This window comes from Pongo abelii, chromosome 10 (genome assembly GCF_028885655.2).
Source record: "Pongo abelii isolate AG06213 chromosome 10, NHGRI_mPonAbe1-v2.0_pri, whole genome shotgun sequence".
Classification (NCBI taxonomy): domain Eukaryota; kingdom Metazoa; phylum Chordata; class Mammalia; order Primates; family Hominidae; genus Pongo; species Pongo abelii.
Genome location: NC_071995.2, coordinates 1,394,215 through 1,406,420, shown reverse-complemented (window position 1 = coordinate 1,406,420; position 12,206 = coordinate 1,394,215). Strand labels below are relative to the sequence as shown.

The following is a 12,206-nucleotide window of genomic DNA, read 5'->3' as shown; positions in this document are numbered from 1 at the left end:
TGCATGGATGTCTTTAATAATAAGCACATTCTTCCTATTTTACATAACAGGTAGTCAAAATATTAGATGATGTCCTCTTCTTGCTAAAAAGTATTTTAGGACCCTGGAAAAGTTTTATTTCACTTGTGAATAAGCAATGGGTTACTTTTTGCTGGTCAACTATCCATCCTGCAGAAAAAAAGACATCTTTTGGTATTTTCTCAGCAAAGTGTGCAACATAAATACATATAAAGACTATTTCTAAGCAGTTTTAATTTGATCCAGAGAAAATAACTTAGTTGTTTAAATATTGATTCTTGTTAATATAAACATGCCAAAATACCATCAATTGATGACTGACCTCCAAAAATAGAAGAAAAGAAATTTCTTTACTTGAAAAACTCTTTCTCGGTCTCATTACTTGAGGGTGAAGAGCACACCTGGGCAGCCAAAATGTACAGACAACGTGACTGGGAATGCAGGAGACAGCCACGGGGGCTGGGACGCGGATGCTGCGCACAGCTAGGAGCACTCAACGAGGAGCACTGCCGTTCAAGCAGGGCTCCGATGTAAACATCCAGCACTCTCCTTATCTTCCAAGGGAAATGTTTTTCCCCATTTCTTTATTGTGGTAAAATATGTCTAACATAAAACGCTGTCATTTTATGTTGTGCAGGTTCTGTGCGTTAGGCACATTCACGCCGTTGTGCGGGTTCTGTGCGTTAGGCACATTCACGCCGTTGTGCGGGTTCTGTGCGTTAGGCACATTCACGCCGTTGTGCGGGTTCTGTGCGTTAGGCACATTCACGCCGTTGTGCGGGTTCTGTGCGTTAGGCACATTCACGCCGTTGTGCGGGTTCTGTGCGTTAGGCACATTCACGCCGTTGTGCGGGTTCTGTGCGTTAGGCACGTTCACGCCGTTGTGCGGGTTCTGTGCGTTAGGCACGTTCACGCCGTTGTGCGGGTTCTGTGCGTTAGGCACGTTCACGCCGTTGTGCGGGTTCTGTGCGTTAGGCACGTTCACGCCGTTGTGCGGGTTCTGTGCGTTAGGCACGTTCACGCCGTTGTGCGGGTTCTGTGCGTTAGGCACGTTCACGCCGTTGTGCGGGTTCTGTGCGTTAGGCACGTTCACGCCGTTGTGCGGGTTCTGTGCGTTAGGCACGTTCACGCCGTTGTGCGGGTTCTGTGCGTTAGGCACGTTCACGCCGTTGTGCGGGTTCTGTGCGTTAGGCACGTTCACGCCGTTGTGCGGGTTCTGTGCGTTAGGCACGTTCACGCCGTTGTGCGGGTTCTGTGCGTTAGGCACGTTCACGCCGTTGTGCGGGTTCTGTGCGTTAGGCACGTTCACGCCGTTGTGCGGGTTCTGTGCGTTAGGCACGTTCACGCCGTTGTGCGGGTTCTGTGCGTTAGGCACGTTCACGCCGTTGTGCGGGTTCTGTGCGTTAGGCACGTTCACGCCGTTGTGCGGGTTCTGTGCGTTAGGCACGTTCACGCCGTTGTGCGGGTTCTGTGCGTTAGGCACGTTCACGCCGTTGTGCGGGTTCTGTGCGTTAGGCACGTTCACGCCGTTGTGCGGGTTCTGTGCGTTAGGCACGTTCACGCCGTTGTGCGGGTTCTGTGCGTTAGGTACGTTCACGCCGTTGTGCGGGTTCTGTGCGTTAGGCACGTTCACGCCGTTGTGCGGGTTCTGTGCGTTAGGCACGTTCACGCCGTTGTGCGGGTTCTGTGCGTTAGGCACGTTCACGCCGTTGTGCGGGTTCTGTGCGTTAGGCACGTTCACGCCGTTGTGCGGGTTCTGTGCGTTAGGCACGTTCACGCCGTTGTGCGGGTTCTGTGCGTTAGGCACGTTCACGCCGTTGTGCGGGTTCTGTGCGTTAGGCACGTTCACGCCGTTGTGCGGGTTCTGTGCGTTAGGCACGTTCACGCCGTTGTGCGGGTTCTGTGCGTTAGGCACGTTCACGCCGTTGTGCGGGTTCTGTGCGTTAGGCACGTTCACGCCGTTGTGCGGGTTCTGTGCGTTAGGCACGTTCACGCCGTTGTGCGGGTTCTGTGCGTTAGGTACGTTCACGCCGTTGTGCGGGTTCTGTGCGTTAGGTACGTTCACGCCGTTGTGCGGGTTCTGTGCGTTAGGTACGTTCACGCCGTTGTGCGGGTTCTGTGCGTTAGGTACGTTCACGCCGTTGTGCGGGTTCTGTGCGTTAGGTACGTTCACGCCGTTGTGCGGGTTCTGTGCGTTAGGTACGTTCACGCCGTTGTGCGGGTTCTGTGCGTTAGGTACGTTCACGCCGTTGTGCGGGTTCTGTGCGTTAGGTACGTTCACGCCGTTGTGCGGGTTCTGTGCGTTAGGTACGTTCACGCCGTTGTGCGGGTTCTGTGCGTTAGGTACGTTCACGCCGTTGTGCGGGTTCTGTGCGTTAGGTACGTTCACGCCGTTGTGCGGGTTCTGTGCGTTAGGTACGTTCACGCCGTTGTGCGGGTTTTGTGCGTTAGGTACATTCACGCCGTTGTGCGGGTTCTGTGCGTTAGGTACATTCACGCCGTTGTGCGGGTTCTGTGCGTTAGGTACATTCACGCCGTTGTGCGGGTTTTGTGCGTTAGGTACATTCATGCTGTTGTGCGGGTTTTGTGCATTAGGTACATTCATGCCGTTGTGCGGGTTTTGTGCATTAGGTACATTCATGCCGTTGTGCGGGTTTTGTGCATTAGGTACATTCATGCTGTTGTGCGGCCATCATCAACGGGGAAACTTTTAGCTTTTATATTCTCAAACAAAAGGTGTTACATGAATATTAAGCATTAAATTTTGAGAGCATTTAGGCTGGAAAAGAAAAAGGCCAACCTTTGTTCTTATCTTCAGAGCTTACCCAATCCTGAATAACTGAAAATCTTTCCATGAAAATATCCTTAGTGGCTGTTGTCATAGAAATCTTGCTGGATGTTTTAAAAAAAAGTCTTTCCATGTCAAATGGGCTAATTTCACTAATTTCTACAATCCGTTGTACAAAGTTAAAAAACATTCTCATAGAAGACCTGTGACATTGTTCAAAACAGCCCTCTTACCAAGAATGCTCTGCATTTCCTAGACACAGATTTGTGGAGATAAAAAGTCTCTAATGATGGAAACTAACTAGCTCCAATGATCAGATGTCTAATATGAAACATGAGACCTTAAAGTACAAGCTGGCAAGACCTGTGTAGAGAATGGTGTGAAAGCTGGCCCCACTGACCCTCCTCCTGGCATTTGATAATACCTGCTGCTTAAGCTGCTGCACCAGACGATCCTTCTCCCGCTTCAGGGCAGCCACTTCCTCTTGGGTCTTTTTCTTAGAGGATGAAAGCTCCAAGAGAGCTATATTGGCATCTTTTTCACTAATGGCAGCCAGAAGAGCTTCTTGCCTGCAAAAGAAAGAAAATGCCAACAGTGTAATTTACCCCTTCTAACAATTCTTTGAAGTTACTATTATCATTACACCCATTTTAAGGGTAATAAAACCAAGACTTTCAGAGTGTACACAGCTTGCCCAAGTACACAGCTTGCCGAAGTCCACATCTGGAGTAAATGATACAGCCAGGAATCCCATTCAGGTGAATGTGACTCTAAATTGTCTTTATCATGTTGTTACATTGCTATCTTAATAAGTTTCCCTATATTAGGCTAAGTGAAATAAGCCAGTCACAGAAGGACAAATACTGCACGATTCCATTTACATGAGGAATCTACAACAGTCAAACTCACGCAAACAGAGAGTAGAATGGCGGTTGCAAGGGAGAGGAGAGAGGGGGAAATGGGGAGTTCCTACCAGTGGGCATAAAGCCTAAGTCACGTAAGATGAGTAAGTTCTAGAAATCTGCTGTATGACATTTTCTCTATAAATAACAATACTACATTGTACACTTAAGTGATTAAGAGGGTAGGTCCCATGGTAAGTCTTCTTACTACAATAAAATAAAGTTTAAAAATATTTAGGCCAGGTGTGGTGGCTTGCGCCTGTAATCCCAGCATTTTGGGAGGTTGAGGTGGGTGGATCACTTGAGGCCAGGAATTTGAGAACAGCCTGGGCAACATGGCAAAACCCCACAAAAATTAGCTGGGCACGGTGGCACATGCCTCTGGTACCAGCTACTCACTACTCCGGAGGCTAAGGTAGGAGGATCTCTTGAGCCTGGGAGGTGGGGTTGCAGTGAGCTGAGATGGTGCCATTGCACTCCAGCATGGGTGACAAAGTGAGACCCTATCTCAAAAAGAATAAATAAATAAAAATTGTTAAACTTAAAAAAAAAAAACTATATTAGTAAGAACTTAGTATTTCATATTTTAAAAAAGTTCCTATAGTTGTAGTTGAATTTGAAAAGTAAACAAAGTTACTTTCTGTAAGAATAATCCTGTGACTTACATACTTTATCCATTTATTCCTTTGATAATTATTCTGTAGCTTCCAGACCACTTGAGGCATTACTGACACTGAAGACATTTTCATGCATACAGCGTACCACAAACTGCAAACTTTAATAAAGTGGATATAGAAACACAGCCATCTATTCCTGGTGCATTATGAACATCAATCATTCTTTTTATGTCATCAATGCAAATAAGTGTGCAGTTGTGGCTTTATTGGCAATGATCTGCACACTTTGAAACAGTAATTTAAACTTTACAGATTCCTTGTGGTTTAGCTAATAATTACTTTATGGTTTGTGTCCAAAGGAAAAAAAAGGTGGATTTAGTGGGGAGGCTGATGTAAGAAATTTACAAAATAATCACAATGGAGTTGGTGAACAATTAGTTTCATAATCCAAAATGCATTTCTCAGTAGCTCATCTTTTATGAAAGAAGACATATTTGATTTATAGGAACTATGTAAGTGGCCTGAGCTTTTGACCTGAGGAAATGCTGAATCTGAGAATGCATTGCCCAAGTTTAACCTTGCTTCTGTCTTTTGTTAAGATAATTGAGCTTCAACAGCAGTCATATGGAAGAGTTTTAGTTTAGCCACAGACTGGAAGACTATCTGTCTACTGAATATTCTAATGGATATTCTTTATTCTGGATGCGTAGGTCTACTCAACTCTGAAAGCAATACTAACAAATAGAAGATGTATACTCGGTTTACATCACGGAAATAAAGATTTGTTTCACTAGTTTTGCTGCTGGAAGAGGAGAGAAGATTCTCATCACACTGTCCCCACACTACGTAATTCTAAGAAATGGCAGGCAACTTATACCACGAGGATCCAGTCAACACTAAAGGGATAACGACAGTCTAAATATATCCACTGACCACTTGAAAAAAATATGTTAAGTGGTGAAATGAGCTTAAAGGTGAAAGAGTTCAAGAAGGTCTAACTATGCAGTTTCCTGTTGACTGCGGTCATCTGTTCCCTTACGGGAAGCTCAAAGACTGACCAAGCTGGAAGAGGCAGCATGCTTTCCCAATAAGGGTGCTACGTTTCTGTGCACCAATAGTCAGAATCACACATTTAGTAGCAGGCAAGCAGCAGCAGGTGAATGACAGATAAATTACTCTATCTAATTAGATCGAAATAGCAGCAGCAGATGAATGACAGATAAATTACTCTATCTAATTAGATTGAAATACCGGCACCTTTGCTGAATGCAAAATACAAAGGTGATCGGACTTGAGGCCTATTTTATGCTTAAGGAAAATATTGTAATATGACATAGTAAAAATGATTCCATATTGTTGAAGCTTCTTGACTGAATTCCAAACTCTTTCATAAATGGTATGCTTGGACAGCTAGTGTGGTAAAGTTAATCTCTGGGGTAAAATATCAAATTTGCAAATCACAATATGAAATAACAGATGACAATTTAGATTTCTAATTTCAAAATTTTGAGGAATGTGGCAGTGGAGTCTGAGCCATTGGAATAGTGTCTTTTTAATAAGATATATAATTTGAAGTATTTTTTATGCAATTCGAATAGAGATTTTATTTCATTGATGCTATTTTTTTTGCTAAGCAATGATAATATGCTATGGGCTATACAGAATCGAACTTCTCTCCTATGACCGTGGCTGTCACCCTCTAAAAACTCCCTGACAGATTATCATGCCTTTCTCCTTTCCATTTAAAACGTATACTCCTGATATTGATTTCTACAGGTAGAGGTGCCTAAGAAGGGCAATTCATAGTCAAAGAGAATAAAATGCTTTGATTATATATTGTACCTATAATCATATGAATTCTGAGTAATGTCTATCTTTGATAGGTATACTAGCTTTTAGGTTTTTCTTTTATTTTCCAAAAGGGACAAAGATAGTATTGTTCTCTTGGTTACAATTCTGGTAAATTTGAAGTGAATAGTATGAGAGAGAACAACCTCTTGAAAAAAATTTGGAGGATAGCGAAGAATGTGAAAGCTAGTAAACAGTAACAGCAAAGACTTTTAGGGAATACAAAAATTGTTGTTCCTCTAATACATCTCTTAGAAAGGACCATATGGTATAGTTGAACTTACCTGATTAAGTTTTACATGGCACACTTGAGAGTGTCTAAACTCAAAAATGTTGTTAAAAATACTCAGCTTTTCAGAGGGAATGGAATTCACAGTGGAAAAAAAAAAGCAAATTGAAAAAGAATTTTATTTTAATAGCTGTCTACTCAATATAATTGCTTCTTTGAAAAAAGGTATTTTCTGATAAAAGTAGTACACAGTCCTTGAAGAAAAACCGAAAGATACAGAAAAGTATAAAGAAAATAAAAATCACCAGAAATAATTCTTTTTTATAACTTCTTTTAATCTGAGTCAATGGTTTGAGATCACCTATTCTAATACTGATATAAGTATTTTAAAGAAATTGAACCTCAGAGGAATTAATCATGGACTTTAAGAGCTTTACTAACTAAAGACCATCCGCAGAAAGGGGAGACTTGCTAGTGTAGCACGTTCTGACTTCATTCCCACGAGTCCCTAGGGAGTAATACAAGCACATAAAATGTGAACGGTGATATATGTGTGCCACAAGCCCAGGGCAAAATAAGAACTGCAATGCTTTTCCTGTCAAATTACTCTCCTTGTTCTGTTCCCTTCTTTTCCACAGTTAAAAAAAAAAAAAAAAAAAAGGAAAATGTGGACACGAAACCTTTCAAAGTGATTAGTAATCCACCCCCTGCCCGCACGACCAACATGCACATTACTAGCATAATGAGTAGGTAGCAGCAGAAATCCAACTTTCAGTCATTACAGTAGTCTATTCACTCTATCCCTGGTGCTTTAAACTACCAGGCCAGTTGAACCTGCCCTTTGACCTGCAAATTCTAATAGAATCAAGATGTCTCTAAAAGGACTCTGCTGTAGCATCTGGGCTTCAGGAAATAGTAAGACCACCCCCTCTATCCCCTTCCCCCATCTGGGCACATTTCAGAAACTGGAGGCAAACATCAAAGGCAAATGGAGCTCAATATGCTTTTGAATAACATTCCTGAATCCTTGAGAACACCACATTAGCCTTCTATTGCTAGTAAATGAGAGACCATAATTAGCGTTGGAATATGGTGTTAAAAATCTGAATGAGTCCTAAGTATGTGTGTGTGTTTAACAGAAATGCAAGACAAAAAGAGGAGCATGAATGAAGGGATGTTACCAAGGTTTATTATTCGCTCCTCCTCCAACCGAGTATGTCAAATTGAATGATTGCGTAATCATGTTCTATACATTCTATAATACTGAAAACACCTGGAAAAATACCAGATTAAAACTAGAACAAGATAAGTAGCTTTGGACATCTTAATGTCATGGACATGTAGGAATAGTTTAATTTACTCTAATTTTAAGATAAATCTGAAATCTAGATTATCTTACCGATGGATTAAATAAACCTTTGATTCTGCTACCTTCCTTGTTATTTAACCGATTAACTATCCAGAGTGAGTAGTAAACTACCAATACATCTCTTCTACTCTTCTATCTCTTTTCCTGAAGAAATCCTCTAATGACTAGATTCTTCAACTTCCCTTGCAGAGGTTTCAGAGACTATGGTAGATACACTACTTAAATAAACTGTGAAAACCCTAGTCCATGGGACAGCCTCTGTGGGTGGACCTCACTGAAATACCTGCCCTCGCAAACTCTGTTCCCTGTACATCTTATGTCCTCTGTAGGTCATGTTTATTTAGGTACCCAGAAATATCTCTTTAATGTAAAATGTCAACACTAAATTAACTTTTCCTTCCACCATAACAAATTACCCTTTTAATGTTAATAGAGCCATCATATTCCTGGATCCACAGGCTGACATTTAGTTTTTAACGTACCCACTGTTTTGTCTGTGCACGTCACTCCCACCCTTTTATCTTAGGCCTGCACCACTCTTAAAGCCTCCTCTCTGATTTCTCCATCATTCTATACCATCCTACTTTTCCAAGGTCATCGTCATTAGGTCTCTTGCCATAGCAAATATTTTTGCCTAATATTCAGGATCACCTACAATTTTTTAACCCATTTCTTCCTTATTGTCTTCCAAGGACTCTCTGTCATAGAGCTGCTATGTGTTTTCAGTTAGGTTTATGTTATGTCCTCTGCCTGAAATGCCTGTAGCTTTCTCTCCTTCAAAATCCGGCTTTAACTGCTAATTTCTCTCCATTCAGCATCTCCTTTCAGCACTTACACAGTTTGGATGATATTAACAGGCATTTGCTCTGTAAATGTTTTTTGATTCTTCTACATGGGTAGGGTCTGTTTCTCTGATTATAGTGTTTATGATTTACCTCTTCAAAATTGATTAATGTTTCTGGTTTACTGGTCTATTTATTAGCTCATTAATTTTTATCTTTTAGGTTTTTTTTTAGTTGTGGTAAAACACACATAAAATTTACCATAACCATTTATAAATAAACAGTTCAGTAAAGTACATTTAGATCGTTGTGCGACCAACCTCCAGAACTCTTTTCATCTTACAAAGGTGAAACTATACCAATAACAGTAACTCCTCTTTTCCCCTCCCCCAGCCTCTGGCAGTCATCATTTACTTTCTATCTCTATGAATTTGACTTCTGTAGGTACCTCACATAAGTGAAATCGAACAGTATTTGTCTTTTTGTGACTGGCTTATTTCACTTAACATTACGTTTTCAAGGTTCATCTATGTAGCATGTGGCAGAATCTCCTTTTTCAAGGCTGAGTAATATTCCACCACACACACATACCACATTTTGTTTATCCATTTATCCATCATGGACACTTGGGTTGTATCTATCTTTCAGGTATTATGCTGCTATTTTTACATTTTAAAAAATGTCTTCCTTCTAGGGTCTTGGTTCATAAATTTGAAAACTAAAAGCTTTCAAATATTGTTAATGTTCTGCATTGCATTAGCCTAAACTGCTTAAGCTTTCTTGTTTTATTTTATTTAGGGCTGCAGTTAATCTATATACTCTATACTCAATACACTCTGATATTATTTGCTAGTCTTCAATGTTTGCCCAAAGCCTATACCTAGGAATAGCTGGAATACAAACTCCACAAAGACATGGTCTTTGTCTGTTTTATTCTGTAATGTATCCCAAATGCTAAGAATAGTTCTCAGCACAGAGTAGGCTCATAATCAATGTATCTTGAACCAACCGCACCTCCGATTCTGACTTCATTTCTATCTGTTGTGGTGGTTCCCCAGCTGTTCAGTGTTCTCACCTATTCTGAAGCTGTATTTCACTGCACTTTTAAGGCATTTTTTTTTCCAGGCCAGTAGCATCGAGGCAAGTGAGCAGAGCACGTAAGGAAGATAAACATAAACCACAACTAGAAAGAAACCACGAGCTTTGGGCAACTTACGTTTCATTTAAAGAAAGAGTTGTGTTTTTCTCTAACTGAACACCTGACATCTAGTTCACTAGGTTCAATTCTATACGCCATAATTTAAGAGGGGGTACACAAGCAGAAGGTATCAAAGGAAGATGACATAGTGGGATTATATAAGGGTATATTAATCTAAAAAGATTTACTAACATAGCACAATCATTGCTACCAAAATTTTTAAGGTAGGTTTTGCAAAAACAGAACATTGAATCTGTGTTTGTCCAGAGGGCACAATTGTTACCAAAGCAGGGGAAGTCACAAAAGAGAGAGATTTTGGTTTATAAAAGGAACATCTAGTGTATTAATATTTGTTAGTAAGTAGAGTTGGAAAGCTAAAAAATTATAGATCTTCCCATGACTAGGTGTTTAAAGATATTATCAGAGATACTGTGTAAGTAATTTTGTTTTCAGTGGTCAGACTGTCCTTTTCAACTCTAAGATTTTAATATAACTAATGAGATGAAACAATAAATGATAAGTGCCAAATATACTGTATGGGCAGTAAATGCTGACGTAGTACAGCAGAGAGAAATCACCTTAGGCTAAGGATGTGGGAACTGAGATGGGCCCTATTTTGACAGAGAAATAAGAAAGACAGAGTGGCAAGTGTGAAAGCACCAGTCACATGGGAGGACACATCGTAGAACTGGATTAGAGAGTGTCTACAGGGACAGGAAATGGCAGAGAAGCTGAAGAGGCAGCTCTAAATCAAAGTAGAGATCGTCTGGAATGGTGGCCTAAGGAATAAACACAGAATGTGAAATTCTTGAGGGTTCTAACCAGAACCTGGCAGGCAGAGGGTACACAAAAATGCTGAATGAGAAGTGATTTGATTTTGTACGTAATATAGAAATACCAAAAGTTTTAGAGAAGTAAAGCAAGGTCTTAGAAAGACTGAGTTGAAGGTAATGAGGAGAGATTAGAAGATTCTGCAAGGGGAAAGGCCAGGATGCTACTGCTAGAGATGTGTTAGAAGTAAAAATCTGATATTACAAAAACAGTTCCTAAAGAATGAAGAATAAAACACTGCTGTCTGACTCTTGGATTCAAGAATCGCAGGTAGGACTCTAAATGAAAGACTGCTATGCTAGTCAATGAATATGCAACACAAAATAACTATCACATTTATGCTTAAATGCTACAAAGAAACTTTCAAAGGTCACCAAACACAGACTATTTCAGGGCATAGTTCCAACAGTGCACGCTGGGGTCCTGCCTAGCACAGCCTTCCTGCGGCACAATGGCAAGTCCTGTGCAAAGCACAATGTCCAAGATTTCTCATTTGCTGCTCATCTCATGTTTCTCTATCTCCTGAAACAAGGGAAAGGAACTGACCTACAGTGAGAAATACACTCATGGTTGGGCTCAGTGGCTCACACCTGTAATGGCAACAATTTGGGAGGCTGAGGTGGGTGGATCACTTGAGCCCAGGAGTTTGAGCCCAGCCTGCACAACATGGTGGAACCTCATCTCTGCAAAAAATAAAAAAAACTAGCTGGCCCTGGTGGTGCATGCCTATAGTCCTAGCTACCTGGGGGACTGAGGTGGGAGCATCCTTTGAGCCCAAGAGGTCGAGGCTGCAGTGAGCCATGATGGCACCACACTGCATTCCAGTCTAGGTGGCAGAGCAAGACCCTGTCTCTAGAAAAAAAAAAAAAAAAAAAAAAAAAGGAAAGAAATACACTCACAAGGGAATGGGTAGAGAAGTTATCCCAATATGGACTGACTTCCATTTTTCACAAGTTCTTGAAAAAGATCAAAATCAACATTATAAAGGCAGAAACTGCTGGTGATTATAGCTCACTAAATGACACTGATTCAACAAAATTGTGGGTGGAAAACTTGCCTTCAGTTTTTTCCTTCACCTTTTCTGAAAAATGAGCATGTTCGTAAGATTATGGCAAGTTTAGAAGACTTAGTTTTACTGTGCTATTAAGACTTCTGCTATAAAGCCTCTATCTGCTTCTCAGATGGGCAAAAACTCGACATCTGTATCTCTGCTTGTTAAAAAACAAAAGTTTAGACATTCCAAATTTGTTTAAAAAATATAAAAATGAACTGTATTCTAATCCACAAGAATCGGAGGCAGATCAGTTATTGCCAGGGACTGCAGTAGGAAATGGAGAGTGACTAGAAAGGGCAGAGAGAAGCTCCTGGAAATGACTGTAGCTTGATAAACTCACCAAAATGTACGTCTAAAATGTTTGCACTTTATTGTATTTATATTATTCCTCAATCAAGTTACTTTAAAAACCATAAAATCTTCTGAATGAGGAATGTTCTCATATAGCAAACATGATAAGTATAAGCACTTTTTTTTAAACCTATGGTCAAATATAGATAACATAAAATTGACCATTTTAAAGTGTGTATTTCTGTGGCATTAAGTACACTGATATTGTTGTGCAACTGT

The 12,206-nt window shown here is 40.9% G+C and overlaps 1 protein-coding gene and 1 long non-coding RNA gene across 29 annotated transcripts in view; one reads left to right on the top strand and one right to left on the bottom strand.

Moving 5' to 3' along the window:
- The window catches only part of ERC1 (ELKS/RAB6-interacting/CAST family member 1), a 511,501-nt gene that overhangs the window by 126,172 nt on the left and 373,123 nt on the right, over window positions 1-12,206 (bottom strand). For all 27 annotated transcript variants that reach the window (XM_054527822.2, XM_063711693.1, XM_063711688.1 and 24 more), the window contains one exon: window positions 3,231-3,375. In XM_054527822.2, coding sequence (XP_054383797.1) covers window positions 3,231-3,375 — 145 coding nt within the window. The remainder of the gene's footprint in view (window positions 1-3,230; window positions 3,376-12,206) is intronic.
- The window catches only part of LOC129049301 (uncharacterized), a 117,940-nt gene that overhangs the window by 8,229 nt on the left and 97,505 nt on the right, over window positions 1-12,206 (top strand). The window lies entirely within an intron of this gene.